We start from the raw sequence: 15,670 nt of genomic DNA, 5'->3' as shown, positions 1-15,670 counted from the left end.
CCAAAATAAGAAAGCTCTCTCCATCAGGTCAATCCTAAGATTTTCACTATTTGTACTGACACTGAGATAAGGGCACTATCATTTACATTTACACTGCTTTCAAGTGTCAGGCTCAGCATAACACATGGGAATCATTTATGTCAGAGTATATTACAGCAGTACAGTATAGTATATGGAACTCATAGTTTAACCTCTGAAAATTACACTCTGAGCACTGGGCAATACATGTAACACCACTGAAATTTTATAGAAAGGGTAATTTATCTCTGAATTCTAACCTGTGGCGAGGACTTGGCAGTGGAGTTCCCCAAACCAAGTTTACCATAATCTCCATCTCCAAAAGCCCAAACCATTGAGCCATCCGTTGACACAGCTACAGTATGATTGAGTCCACAGGCCACCTGGTTGAGAGAAACAGACTATCACCACAGTTTTTGCTAAGTTACTACTAACACCCCAGCTACGTTTAAGAAAAGAAAAATCAAGTTTTTAAAAATAAGTATCCATTTAAAACCATTAAAGCTTCCACTGCTTATTACAGTGTTTTCAAGACATTTAGGACAGCAGTATTTCTGAGGCATTTGCCTCCTCTCAGCTCCTAGAACCAAAGAATAGCATTATGGTACACATGCTCACTGTTTAAGATAGAAAATAGCTCATGAATTCATGCTTAAAAATCCCTAAGCCTTGAAATTTTAAAATGTTAAAAAACTTGGGCAGTTTTGCAAGAAAAGGATCAAGACAGTCAGGAAAGTTATTATTTAAAAAATGATGCCTAGTTAAGTTCTGCCATCATAATCAAACTGAAAGCCATGGTTAAAAAGAAACAAAAACCAGAACACTTAAATATGTTGAAAACATAAACGTCAGCTGTAAACGAAGATACACTGCTAGCTGTAGATAAACCATGCCTGTCCAATCTGGTAACCTTCCAGCGCCGTCACTCTTTCTGGAAGTTTCTTGTTGGAAGTATTTCCAAGTCCTAATCGACCATAATCACCATTTCCAAATGTAAAAAGTTTGCCATCTGCTGTCACCACAGCTGAGTGTTTGAAGCCACATGACATCTGGAAGCAAAATAAACATGATTTTAGATGCATTTTAAATTCTGGGAGGGTGGAAATTATATTGGCTTTCGTATGCAAATCTGTAATGCTTTTTCTTCCCCTAAACGATATTCACTTTACAAAGAGCTAAAATAGAGGTATTTTAGTATTCATGATTTCTCCAACAACCTATCTCTTATTCTTTTAGATGGTAACACTGAGGAGGGCAGGTGGATACCTGCATGAAGAAAGCCTTTCAGGTGTTTTATAAGTTGTTTTTATCAAGTACTCTTTTCTGCCAGCAGATTGCTCTTGTGCTGTATTTTCTATTTTTATAAAGAAACTTCCAGTCAAAGTCAAATATGTTTTGGTGCACTGTTATAATCCACCATTAGTACTTACAAGGAGGTCTCCATGCCTAGTTTTGTAGGTCAAGGTCACCTAACAAGGACTAAGGATAACTTTTAAATCATGTCTGTATTTTGACAATCTTTTGATCATCCCTCTTTCCCATGCTTTTTTCTCACCTTCAGTCTTCTCCAGTAACAACTGTCGCTTAACATCACACATCAACAGTGAGCTTTGTGATGTTAACATCCTTCAGCTGGAAATTACCAGCTGGGTTCATCATACTCAGAGAAGTGAAAAGTTGATCATTTTTATTCAGTACCCGAGTTCAAACTGTCAAGACTTACAATGGTTCTGGAACATTCTTAGCACTAGGTTTCCATGCCTGCAGCTTGTAGGAGACAACAAATAATTTGGTACCTGCACCACTTCTTCTCCTTGCAGAGCCTCAATCTGTCTAGGCCTGCGCTGTCTGTCGCTGTTCCCATGTCCCAGCTTGCCATAATCTCCATCTCCCCAGCTAAAGACCTCCCCACTTTCTGTTAAAGCCATGGAATGTCCATCAGATCCACAGGAGGTCACCAGCTGTGTTACAACAAAGCCTGTTAAAGCAAAATGAGAAAACAAAGATTAGAATAAATTGTAACAACTCTTAATATGCATTTATCTGAGTGCTCCTATTAACTCCTATCTGAGTGCGCCAATTAAGTCTGGGGAAAGGAACCAATCACAATCACAGCTTTCTTGTTGAAAATAAAAAGAAATAAATTGCTACAACAAATCCATAATTTTCTCGTATACAAACTGTGCTTCTGGCCCGCCATTAGTTTTAAAATGCAATGCTCCTATCTTGAGCAAACACTTGACCCTGAATTCTTGTTAGAAGTAACTTTAACATAGAATCACAGAAACACAGACTGGTTTGGGTTGGAAGGGACCTTAAAGCTCATCCAGTCCCAACCCTCTGCCATGGGCAGACACCTTCCACTAGACCAGGTTGCTCCAAGTCGTGTCCAACATGACCCTGAACACTGCTAGGGATGGGGCAGCCACAGTTCCTCTGGGCACCCTGTGCCAGTGTCTCACCATATTACTACTTAAATCTTAAAAAATTTATATTTGGTTTATTTCTTCAATTTTTTAATTAGACTACAATATTTTATGTGTAAATCTGCAAAAACAGCATCAGTGCAAATAATTACATTAAGTACCCAAATGTTTAGTTGTGTTGTACAGACTCATTTCAAAGCCAATAATTTTACCTTGCAGTGCTGAAATGACTGTTAACACATGAAGATCATCAGAATTTCCTTGTCCCAGACGCCCATAGCTCCCTTCTCCACAGGCCAACACCGTGCCATTAGCTTGAATGACGAAAGTACAATTCTGACCACAAACAACCTAATTTAGAAAGATACAAAGTTTTAATGATTTTTAGATGCAACAACATTGCAATAGCTATGTTACAATATTTTTTCTTTGCAATTATATCAAGACAACAGACTCTTGTCACACTGCAAATACCTTCCTATTAACAGAAGACTTCACTCATTCCATGTTTAACAGTTTTGGTACCAAACCACACTGTAATAAAAATTACTTCAGTGATATTTGCTCTCAGTTTTGGCAAACCTTTCTCCTGAGAACTAAGAGAAATCAAAATGTACTCTTGCCTGAAATTTAGTTTTGATCTTTCCATCCTGCATGTCAATGTTATTTTGGAAAACAAAAATGGCACATGTATTATGTTAAAGCTGTGCAGGTATTTTCAACTCATAGAATCACAGAATCATAGAATAGTTAGGGTTGGAAAGGACCTTAAGATCATTCAGTTCCAACCTCCCTGCCATGGGCAGGGACACCTCACACTAAACCATGCCACCCAAGGCTTTGCCACCTGGCCTTGAATGCCACCAGGGATGGAGCATTCACAACCTCCTTGGGCAACCCATTCCAGTGCCTCACCACCCTCACAGTAAAGAATTTCTTCCTTATATCCAATCTAAACTTCCCCTGTTTAAGTTTGAACCCGTTACCCCTTGTCCTGTCACTACAGTCTCTAATGAAGCAATTTTGTTTTATCAGATTTCAGTGGCCTCTTGATGTGACTTTATCAAATAATTAAAGACTTCCTCTTTAGTGAAAACACATGCTTTGGGGGTACTTTACAGTAAACTCAAACACGAAACTGAACACACCTCAGAGCAAGATTTTTGTCAAACTGTACAAACAACACATGGTGATCACCTGCTGAGCCTGAGAGAATGAAGGTGCTGCTACTGGAATCATGACATTTCTACCAGCTTCTGCTAACTGTCCATGTCTTCCTGCTCCCCAGAGATACACGTCACATTTACCTCCCAGGTGCCAATCCTATGACATTAACATGAAAGAACACTTGAGAACAAGAGTACTTTCAATAGCTTATGAAGTTAAAAAAAGAAAAAAAAAGGGAGGGGGGGAAGAAAAAAACCCCACATCAATTATACTAACCTCTGGCCTTGACGTTGCCCAAGACATTATCTGTTCATCCATACCATTGATCCATTTACTGTTATCCTACACAACAAAAGCCACAGTTACTGCATTCAGTTCGAGAGATGCACAATTTTTCTGTGATGTAATACATATTTTTCTTTCTGAGAACAATATTGACATTCAAATGAATCTAAATGGTACAGCAATAAGAATGAGCATGTGCAGATTCAAACACTTTATTTTCATCCACAGGCCAAGCGTATTTCCTTACTACACCTATCTAGCAATGACACTGTTATCCATAACTTGCAATCCAAATAAAAAAGGAAACCAAACAAAATTAATGATGAAGTAATCTTTTCCTATTTACTTTTTTTATTTTGGCTTAAAATGTTATAAGCTTGCTGATAAAAAAAGTCTTAATCCAAAATTTCTATTTTGGTTTACATATTGTAACTGTTGTAAAGACATAATCAACACTAGCAAAATAATCTGGTGTAGAAACATGCCAAAATGTTACTCTAAAAATACCATTGTAAAGCTCTACATCTCTTGCTTTTATCACATAGGGAAACTATTGTCACAGTTTTGGGTTGTTTTGGTTTGGCTGTTAACATGCAACTGAGTTGTGCTCATTCCACACACAAAGAGCAATCTTTACAGTATATTCTAAGCAAGTAATTAAAAAACAAACTCACACTTACTGCTGGTGTTTATGTTAATGAATATAAATCTTTACAGTTCAGAGATGTCAACTGCAGCATCCCACATGCTCAATAACACCACACTGAGACAATACAGCACGTTTTACCATTAGGAGAGTAAGCTCATCCTCTGGAACAGGTTCCAGGTCCGGAACAGTAAAGGATTCTGGGAACTGTGCTCCCTTGGCGAGGGCTTCAGCAGCTTTGATGGTAGTAGAGAAGCACTCCAGCCAGGCCCATTCTGTGGGGTTCCAGGCTGCAGGATCAGGGAGGCAGCTCTGATGATGAGGTGGTACTGGGGGGTTGCACAAGAGCTGATCCAGGTGAAGGCCCACAGCAAGCGATGCCAAGCACTGCATGTAAGGACTATGAACAAGCTGGTCTCCACAAACCACATGGGGCTAAAGGCGAGGAGAGTGGGAGACAGATTGAAAGAGCAAAGTTAGAAATACACCTTCTTCAATTCAGAAACAGGAGTGCTTCAAAGCTAGTCCTGGAGAAAAATACTTTGCCCCACACTTCATTGAAGTTTGTCTAACACTTTAAATATTCCCAATATAGGAGCAAAGTAGCTTTAAGAATACTGAAAGACATTTGCAAATAGGACGTAGAAAAGTCTTCTGGGTTCTCTGTGGTGAAAGACTGAAACCAGTTGAGATTCAAACAGTGACCGTGTGTCAGACAAATTCATAAATGTTCACATTAGCTCTTCTTACCTTTTCATAAGCATACTGCTCCTGAAGCATTATTGGCAAACGTTCCAGGAAAGCTCGCATGCAAGGAGCCATATTTAATCCTAGAACTCCTTGTTGTTTCAGTGCAGTCCTACATGTTGCAAGGACATGATTGGAAGATATCCATTCTGATGTACAGTTCACTACCAGCACATCCTGTTTAATAGCAGTCACAAGACACACCCGAAATTAAAAATTCATAGAACAGGATTATTCAGCTCCATCAATTTATCACTAATCATCTTAGTTGCCATAGGGCCAGAAAACACACAAGCTTTAACATTTTTGTCTCTTGTTGACAAATGAGTGAATAATCTGCTGACAAATGCTAAGAAGTAGCCACCTCCATTTGCCCCTTCCTCACATTCCCATAGCAACACTATGATTATTACTCCAAGGAAAAATACAAACATGGTAATGGTGATAGGCAGAGTTCATTTCAGTGAATGCTGTAACTTTAGTTTAGGATCGGTCTTGTAATATGACTTGCAATATTCAGTCTGAATTCAGAAAATACTTTCTAAGAATCCCAGAATACTTGAAGCCACGTGCAACATGACTCTGGTAACAGGAGTCATGATCTTGTGCCATGTTAATTTTCATTCATTTATCTTTTGGGTTAATAAACTGTTACAGAACTTCTGTTCAGATGCCAGCAGTTAGTGACACAGCAAACACGGAACTGAATTCTGCTGCTTCTGAAAAACTTCTGAGGATAAGGCTGCTTTAGCTTAAGTTAGATCACTGGAGGATTATTTGCCAGGGGAAAGGAAACATTGCTTCATGCTGCATAAACGAAAGAGGAAAAAAAGATATCTCTTCTGCCAATTTTTGTTGCCTATTTATGGCTGCTACCATTAAACAGAGAGGCTGATTTAACTGGTGTGCAGCATACTTTATAACCACCACTCAGATGGATTGCATCCTGCCCCCCACATTAAACACAGGATACTGTTAAACAAACCCTGTCTTCTCAAGATCAGGTAAGAGCTGAAAGCTGAAACAATGAGCCTTAAAAATCCAGAAAAGTTAAAGAGTTTGAACCCAAAAGCAGGGGGATGGTCAAGACAGACAAATTTGAAAGAACATTAAGACATAGGGCCAGCTCACCTTTGATCTGTTAGAGCAAGCAGCCACTCCAACTTCAGGTATCCAAACTGCAGTTTGAATAGCTCCAGAACCTATCACAACACTCTGTAATACTGAACCATCCTAAGCAAAGAAATGGTTTGAGTCAGTGTGTACACACAGCTACTTTTCTGTTTAAATGGATACAGTCATATTCCAAAGGGATTATATTCTCCTAAGGTGTTCAATAACTATTTAAAAACCAAAATGTTTACACTAAAAGCAAAAAAATATCTAGCATTTTATCTTATTAAGGAAAAAACAAAACTAAGGATTTAGAAGTGCTCGATAATCCACATTATCTGACTTTTGGAAAAGTTCAAGAGAATATTATTCCCAAATATGTGGCTAGTTCTGTAAAACCCACCTAACATGTCCAAGCCTACAGAGTGAATCAATAGTAGAACTGAACAGTAGAAATGAAATACAAAATGCTTCAATGTTAAGTACTATTTCAATATTTTATAATATTATACAATTATTTCATACGATGCTTTTTCTAATGTTTCTAACATACTGGGAGGAGGGAAGGGAGAAAGCTTTAGATACCCATATGAAGAAAGGAATCAGGGCACATCAAAGATGATCTTACCCGTAAAGACCAAATATTCATGAGCCCACCAAGTCCACCAGAGACCAATGCCAGTCCATCAGGACTGAATGCAACAGTCCGAACAGGAGTAATATGTCCTCTCAGTTGAAATACACACTTGACTTCTACTGCTTTAATGCAGCCGTCCTGCAAATTATTTCAGAGTTATGGAACACTGAACTATTTCCAGAAAACAGAATAGCATCACAGCTTCTATATTGTGTAATACATACTGATCATCCTTAGGGATGAGGGATAACAAAAAATGCAACACAGCCTCTTTTTAGCAAATGTCTCAGGCAATGTTGCTATTTTGGGTACCTCGCTCGCATTCTTCTCCACCCCCAGTTTTGGAATGAGCAAAGAGAATTTCTTAAATTTACTCATTTTACCTTGGCACTTGTTTCTTGGTCCCACCATCCTTCTGAGCAAGTTGAGCTGGACTGCAGTGTGATTACAATGTCCTGGGGAACAGTCCAGACACACACCAAACCATTGTGGCATCCTCTAAAGGAAGTCAGGATAAATCATAAATGTATTAGCTGACAAAGTATCAGTGGTGTGGTATCAACTTAAAGTATCAGTAGTCTTCACCACCCTCCTGTTAATCTATATTGTATCAAGTAATCTGATTTCCCAATGTATAAATGGGTTTTTAACTAGTCTCTCCTCCCCTTCCTCTCTCCTCCTACCCCCTGCTTTTCAACTTTTACTAACAACATATTCTCTGAAAAAATATTTGTATGAAGCAAAAAATATTCAAGCAGGACCACTACACACACAGGTCCTGTGGGATGGAGAAAACAGTTGGTAACATGACCAGCACCACTCTTTCCATTTGAATCCAGAAGCCTCATGGGTCTCATGGCAACTGGGTTATTGAATGAATGTTTTTTAAATAAAAAGACAAAACTTTTCTTTATTCTGGTGCTAAAGACTGGTAGAAAAGAGCTGTAAAATTGCTATAGAAGCAATGACAAATAAATTACATACGTAGCTAGTAAAAGCTGCAACTTGGGTCCTTTCCCCGGAAGAGCACACCAGGCAATGCCATTCACAAGGGCTGGATGGGACAGTGAATGCAGGCGTCTCCAACATCCTCCCATATATCCCCAGAGTTTAACTGTTTCTTCTTTGGCACATGTCAGAAGAATCTTACCAGTTGGATCCCACTTCATACTAACAATCATATCCTATTGGATTTAAAAAAAAATTAGAAGTCAGCATGAAGTAACATGGTAAGAACAGAGAAAATTTAACTCTTAGAGCTAATATAATGTTTAATAGGCATGTGTTCGTAACCTGCACTTGTTTTTATAAGCAGCTTTGAAGCAGAAAAAAGGGCTTATACAGATCTTTACCTACAGAAATCATCCATTAGTTTTTAAAAGATGAACTCTACCTTATGTGCATCAACTAAAACGATTCCTCCTTTTTCAAGTGGCTCCTTTGTTCCTATTAGCAATTTTCCATCTGAATAGCCAACTGCAAATGGTTTGTCTTCACTGAACCAGGCAAGGCATGTGACAGACACTACATAAACAGACAACACAAAAATTAAATCAACTAAATTCAACTTCACCCCAGCCAAGAGGTTTTCAAGTGCAATTCTTTAAAACAGGAAGTGCATAACATCTCCCCCATCCCCTGGCTACTTAACATATCTTTGGCCTGAAAATTTTCTTGAATTGCTATGGTAAAGATAAAACTGAGTGCCACTGGAATGGTAAGTGTAGAGGTTATTTTGTAATAGTTTTTTTTTTAAAATTCTTTTTATGAAAATAATTGCATTTATATTCCTGACACGGCAAAAAGAAATACGCTATGGAAAAGAAAAAAAAGGTAGACTGAATCCTACACACATACCTGAGATAGGGATGCTTCCAAGAAAAGCAACTTGAGCCTTTCTTAGCATGCAGATATTGCCTCACTAGATTCTACCCAAAAAATCTGCAAATTTCCTCAAGAAGCAATACGCTGCTTTACACAATGCTACCAAAAATGTGCTACTTGATGTCCCCTAGGACTGGTACTATATAGGAAAACCAGCAATAAATCAGTAATTCAAATGGCACTGGCTACAAGTTATCTGTAGACACAGCAGATGCTGCAGGGAATCTACACTGATTTTATACAATGGCAAAGAATGTCAGGATTTCACTGGGTTGCTAGAAACTCTTTGTCCCTGCTGCAGGGGAATCAGGGTGCAGATGGAGATCCCACAGACTTTTCTCCTCCCACCGACACAAGGGAATGATGCAGGTAAGGTACCAGAAGTCATATCCCATGCACAGTATTAAGAAAAAAAAAAAAAGGAGGGCAAGAAAAGGATACATAATGTGGATTTCTATTTAAATACTGACACAGGCACCTACCATCCTTTCTGTAGCAGTGTTCCAGTTCTAGCCGGTGCATGGCTGAAATATCTACAACTTCAATTAGACCAAGAGATCCATCCATACGACCAATTAATAATAGTTCTGGAGCATCACCTGTCCATGTTGCAGCTGGCCCTTCTTCTGGCCAAGCTAGAGCAGATACCCAGTGAGGCTGAAGATCTAGTAATCCTTTTCCTCCTAGGAGCCCAAAAAGTCTTTTAAAACTACTTCATCTTTGTAAAGAAAACACCAAAACTACTTTCCATGGGAAAATATCAGGAGTTCCTGTTTAAAGGAGGGTAAGTATACTACAAATTCATGGGAGTTACAAGACTATGAAGCAATATGAACCAAAAGCTTTTCCTGGACAAGATTCAGACCCCTCTATCACAATGCAATCTCATAAATTTGGCTAATTTAATAATATTTCTTTTACAATTGATGTTCCTCATAAAATATAAGATCACAATCCTCTGAATATTAGAAATTTTACTGAAGTTATTCATTGCCAATTTATGTACATTTCTTCTTGTATCCTTTTGCTTACATAGCTGCTTTTTCTCCCCAAGATTCTCCTAGAGTTTATCTTCCTAATGCATTTATTTATAAGCTTCTTCCTCTAAGACACTTTTGTTCAAATATATAAACCAAGCTCACTCATTCTGTCTCATTAGAAGACATTCCAGCTAGCTGATCACTTTAGCAGTCCTTCCCTCCATTTCAATTTTGGCATTCTCCCTGCTGCATGTAGAAAGGTAAATCTTACAGAGTACAGAAGACAGTATATACAGACAAAACCAGCTAAGAGTGATCAAGCCCACACCTAAACACTTCTGATTCAACAAGGACTCACATGCTGCTCGGTTTTCTTGTGAACTAATTTTAAATCACATCCATTATGTGGTTAGTGCCCATCTGTAATTAAAACTGTTTACAAGACACTATGGAGGATGGTAGGCATTTAAATTGGAGAGCACACACAATTTAATACTTAGGTAAACAAGTATTCAATAACATAGCAGCTTCCCTAGAAATAGTCTGTATTATAACGTGTTCACAGGTAGCATACCATTGACTTGCCAGATGTTCACCATCTTTTCCGTAGCTCCAGCCAGATACTTGCCACTGATGCTCCAACAGACAAGAGACAAACTAAGGTCACTGGGTGACCCCAGACTTTCTTCTGAATCACCTTCTCTGTAATAGGATAAAATAATGCCATTTTGAAAGGCATTTCCTTGAAGCAGACATGAAAACACAGAATTCATTAAATATCTGAGTTAAAATCTGAAGTTCTCCTGCCATCACTGTGGATTTACATAATAAATGTTTCTGCTCATAGATCCATATTCTCTTTAAAACCACTTCAAATTACAGAATGACATACTAGTTATTTCTACAGTGAGGAATTTGAAGTTAGAAAAACAATCAGAAATTAGGAAAACAAGCTTCATTTATTTCACCTATTTGTAACTGAAATTTAACCATTTTGGTGACAGCAAAACTTTCAGGGAAGTCATGAAGTGAAGCAGAACAGCTTGGACAAAAGAAATGGAAGAGGTACACTTTGCGCTCTAGGTTAAACTCCTTCTCCTCTCATAGTGTGGTTACACTTTTGCTAACTGTAACAGGACCACTGGTATGTTTTACTACCCTTAATGTCATTCAGGAGGGGCACAGTTTTCACTGATTTAAGCAGCAGGCAAACGGAGGCTATAATATTGCCAGGATGAATATTGTAGGTCAAAGACTGTACCACCCCCATATTTCTGAAGACACAGGAGGCATGTTGGGAGCGTTCCTGCTTAAGCAGGAGACATTTAATTTGTGAATAAAACAGATAATGGGACATTGTAACTATTATAAACAACATTAACTTATTAACACAACACATGTAACAATATTAACAGGTAGCAATACTATATCAGGGGATAGTAACCTAAGTTGAATCATGCTCCTCCATATTTTCACAGAAAGAAGAAAGCATCCTACCTAAAACAAGGGATAATGCCTTTTCATCTCTAAGGTTTAAAATCTGATTCTACCTTTAAAGAAGAACTGGCACTTAGCCACTGCAATAAAGAATAGTAATAGACTTGTGTTGCATTTGTATTTACAATCATTATTGATACTGTTAGCAATGAAGCCCATAAAAGTACTAAAGCCCATAAAAGCCCATAAAAGTACAGAATCTACAGCACGCTTTTCTGCCATATGACTAACAGAAGATCTTTGTTAAAGGAAGATGCTGCTCTTGTTGCTATCTTCTTAAGTCAGGTTATGTCATCCCATTTGTTCCTTTTAAGGCAGCATCTAACAATAGCAAGCAAACAAGAACTAAAATGATCAGTAAAAAATCATCACGAAACAACCTCCTAGTTCACTATAGTTTTGTCATTTTCCTGAGTTAAACTCACCTAGGCTGTACTAAAGAATTAGGTTTCATTCTTTCCTTTTTCTTTCTTCTTTTTTGGATGTAGTTACAATGATACAAAAGTACTCAGCTCCTGAATTTTACAAGTCACAGATTTTTTGACACCTGACCCAAATGACCATGCTTGTAGTTGTTACGTTATATGTTGGAACTGTCCTCTGGAACCCACTGAAGGGATATTCACATTTTTTTATATCCCACTGAAGGGATAGCCACAATTTTTTTGTATGACAGTCCCTTATAGTTTTTATTTCACCTATTTCTCTTATATGAATTAACAGTATTTTTAAACACCTTTAACATGATCTCTTTATATTAACTCTTATCAGCTTGATATTTAAGTTCTGTTTTCAGTTTTAAGCCATTTAACTTACTTCGCATGCCATAAACACAGAACAGTCCCACAGAAAAAAACTGAGCATGTTAGGGCAGAGATACTGCAGGGTTGGATCTTTGCATTATCTTGCACAACTACAGCTTAAATTAAATATCTGATTATTGTAAAGAATCAACTTACAGCTTGTTGAGCACACATGTCTGCTGCAATGAGTACTGCTTCTTTGTAACATTCCATACTCTTATGGTGCCATCGTTTCCACTAGTTGCCAAAAGTCCCTTTTTATTGCACCAAACACATGTCATGACCTACAAATACCAAAGTCATCATGGCAAAATTGGAAGTTATATCTAAAGCTTCAGTATGTTTGTTCACTAATATTAAGCAAATATCAACCAATGGACAGAGCATTAGCTACATTACTGAAATGTTGTAATAATCAAACAAGATGCATTTTTCTACTTCAACAGCACTGTGTACAGTAATTAGAATGTGCTTTATAAGGTATCTATACTTTGTTCAGATCCAGGCTCCACAGGCCACTGCTGCAGAGAATATTGGACAAAGATGTTAACTACTATGACAGAAAAATGAACGCAAACTAAGATCTAGTCTAAGAAAAGATTTAGAGTGATTCTGCTGACTTCATGTACTTAAAGAACACTTTCACGTTCCCTTTAATGAAACCTTCAAAGAAGCTAAGCATTTCTCTACATCAGAGGTAAGCAATAACTTAATCACCGAAAAATTAGTTCTTGTGGGAAATCAGAAATACAGTTAGTGCATCTGTAAATTAACAGTGTTTTACTTTTTCTGTATTCTGCAAAAGAGACTATTAACATCCATGCAACTGGGGAGAAATGATGCTTACCCTGTTCTGATGAGCCTCTAATTTTATGAAGGAACATTTTCGTAAGTCTCCCCCCATATCAGCGAGGGTTTGTGGAATAGTTTGATTATCTCGATCGTGTGCTGCAAGAGTTCTCACCAGCTGCTGTGCAGCCCACTGCCTATGTTGTGAAGATAACCTTGAAGAGAGGCAGCAAGCTGCTAGTGCATTAGCCAGCTCCAGAGGGCCTACAGCAGAAGGATCATAGGAAGGATGGGCATACAAATGGGCAATTAAACCTGCTTAAACAAAACAATGATACAATGCCTAGATGAGTACCAAACAAATACACAAATGAACACAACATTAGCCATAATTTCCAGAACAAGACAGATTAACCAACATCTTACAAGAAGGTTGCAATTGTGTTAACTATGAGAAAAAACACTTCTGATATCAAGAGAAAAATAACCCCCTTTAAAATGTCACAACCCCCCCTTAAGAATAGTATTGCAAATAGCCTTAATCTCATCATATGGAAAATGGTTGTTCAAAGAGCAAGGGCTTTCTGAACAAGAAATCACCTCCTCTGACAAAGCTGCTGTCACTGCTATGTCCTTCTCTCCCTTTATCACAGCATCAGCCTGGTGCTGAGGCACAATGGTTGCTTTTTGGTTCCCTGACATCTCACAGCAGAAGCAGCACAACTTTCTGTGTCACAGACAGCACAGTACATTGGTGGCACTAATCCACTGTTATTCCCCTTTATTTCATTAGGTGGCACAACCGAGGCTGAATGTCTTGGCTATATGGCTTTGAGTACAGACACACACACACACACACAGAGCAGAAAATGTAATGATGTAATAAGATCATATTTCTAAGTAAAATTTGTTTACTAAACTATAAGATGACTTTGATTAAAACAAGTTTTGTACACTTTTGAGAGCATATTTAGCAATATATTATTTTAGCAAGTCTCTCTTTAAATATAAATGGATATTTGAAGATTTAATCATTAACACTCAAAAGCAAAGCTGTATCATACCTTTCTTTTCAATTTCTGCTTTATCATAGTTTGGCCTCAGTTTGGCCCCTTTGTCTGCCAACAATGCTACAAGTGCCTGAGTGACCACAAAATTCGGTGATGTGACCAGTTTGTTCTCTTCTGCAATTCCTCTTAAAAAACTTGGCAAAAATTTTCTCTGAATTGGATCATCGACTGTTGTCAAGTTTACACCAGTGGCTGCAGAAATCAAATTCTAAAAATAAATCATTAAAGACAATAAAAACCAGAAAGATCAAGTTTGGAAAACACTTTTGGTCAAACAAATCATACAGAGTTTTAAAGATTTTCAGGTTTCATAGAATGATAGAATCATTTGCAGAAATTCTCTACTCCCAACCACTTTCATATTAACAGGCAAAGATCACATACAGTATGTAATCTAAATCCCTGGGGAATACCTGGTCTTAATAGAAGCAACTATCCAGATCCAGGGATTAAAAAATGAGGAAAAAGAAGGTATCACGTAATCAAGAATCCGAGGCAACAACTAAGCGGCTTATAAAAGAACTTCTTATAAAGTTATGCACCTGGTGGCTGGATAAAAGCAGTAACACAGAATAAAACACATCATCCCATCCCACACTCGTATTTCTCCACAATTCTATTTCATAATCAGAAGAACAACTAATTACTGATACATATGAAATCCTGCTGCATGTCCCCAGCCGTAAGCATCTCTTTCTAAATATAAGCAATCTGTGTTCCACACAGAGTTGACTCAATTTAAAAATCCAAAACTTTAACAGAAAAACTGTGTCAATACAACAAGCACATGTGCTTGCCTCCACCTGAAAAGAGTGCTCAGCAAAAAAATGTAAAGTTACTTGATTTTTACCAACAGTAAAACACACCCTTGCGCAAAGTCCTGAGCTAGATTTGTGAGGAGATCCTCAAACTGAGGGCAGTCTCATCACAGTTCAGAAGATAAAAGTACAAATTATCAACATGTACAAGATGGATTGCTTCATCTCATGCCTCAATAGTTTAATATTTATGTTGAAGTAACAGTCGTACCTGTGTACATAACTGTACCAGCAGTTTTGCAGCACTAGGAGTGTTTGATGCCAAACAGCCCACCGCTGTACTCAGATAGGCAAGACAAGATATAGGCTTGCTTGTTTTGCTGTGCATTCCCCTGGATCGCTCTGCTGAAGTGGTCGCAGTGGCTGGACTCGTGGAGAGGCCTGCTCTGCCTGCTGCGGCCAGGCACATCAAACGAACCAGTGTCCTGATATCTGTTAATCCCAAGGACTCGAGACCAGCTGCCAGGCTACAGCTGGAACCACTGTCAAAAATGAACATAAATGCTCTTGGTTTTCTTAGTATATTCTAAAAGAAAGTACTATTTACTTAAAACTATTCCTGCACCATTAGTGAACACTGCCTGTTAGACTAGTTGGACAGGGAGGAGAGAGAGATGAAGCTGCAGTCCCTCCCCTCCTTTTCTTTAAAGCTGAAGACAAAAACACATTACAGACTTGCCCTAGCAAAAAATCCATGACTTTACTGGGAATCATTCATGAAGAAACTTGCAAGGATAATTCATGTTTAGAGTTATGTTATGACAATATTCACATGTACATGCTGGATCTC

At 38.1% G+C, this 15,670-nt stretch overlaps 1 protein-coding gene across 9 annotated transcripts in view; it reads right to left on the bottom strand.

The window, feature by feature from the left end:
• Window positions 1–15,670, bottom strand: part of HERC1 (HECT and RLD domain containing E3 ubiquitin protein ligase family member 1) — a 115,153-nt gene that overhangs the window by 8,407 nt on the left and 91,076 nt on the right. For 8 of the 9 annotated variants that reach the window (XM_080626614.1, XM_080626612.1, XM_080626611.1 and 5 more), the window contains 19 exons: window positions 15,092–15,362; window positions 14,057–14,270; window positions 13,051–13,307; window positions 12,360–12,487; window positions 10,478–10,605; window positions 9,406–9,606; window positions 8,433–8,563; window positions 8,024–8,223; window positions 7,423–7,537; window positions 7,031–7,177; window positions 6,421–6,522; window positions 5,293–5,466; window positions 4,684–4,977; window positions 3,888–3,953; window positions 3,642–3,767; window positions 2,657–2,795; window positions 1,815–1,996; window positions 912–1,067; window positions 279–401 (listed from right to left, as the gene is read on the bottom strand). In XM_080626614.1, coding sequence (XP_080482740.1) covers window positions 279–401; window positions 912–1,067; window positions 1,815–1,996; window positions 2,657–2,795; window positions 3,642–3,767; window positions 3,888–3,953; window positions 4,684–4,977; window positions 5,293–5,466; window positions 6,421–6,522; window positions 7,031–7,177; window positions 7,423–7,537; window positions 8,024–8,223; window positions 8,433–8,563; window positions 9,406–9,606; window positions 10,478–10,605; window positions 12,360–12,487; window positions 13,051–13,307; window positions 14,057–14,270; window positions 15,092–15,362 — 3,154 coding nt within the window. The remainder of the gene's footprint in view (window positions 1–278; window positions 402–911; window positions 1,068–1,814; window positions 1,997–2,656; window positions 2,796–3,641; window positions 3,768–3,887; window positions 3,954–4,683; window positions 4,978–5,292; window positions 5,467–6,420; window positions 6,523–7,030; window positions 7,178–7,422; window positions 7,538–8,023; window positions 8,224–8,432; window positions 8,564–9,405; window positions 9,607–10,477; window positions 10,606–12,359; window positions 12,488–13,050; window positions 13,308–14,056; window positions 14,271–15,091; window positions 15,363–15,670) is intronic. The other variant, XM_080626618.1, reaches the window with a different exon arrangement.

Source organism: Psittacula echo, assembly GCF_963264785.1.
Source record: "Psittacula echo genome assembly, chromosome: 10".
NCBI classification, from domain to species: Eukaryota; Metazoa; Chordata; class Aves; order Psittaciformes; family Psittacidae; genus Psittacula; species Psittacula echo.
The sequence above is the reverse complement of the archived record's forward strand: the minus strand, read 5'-3'. Positions and strand labels throughout refer to the sequence as shown.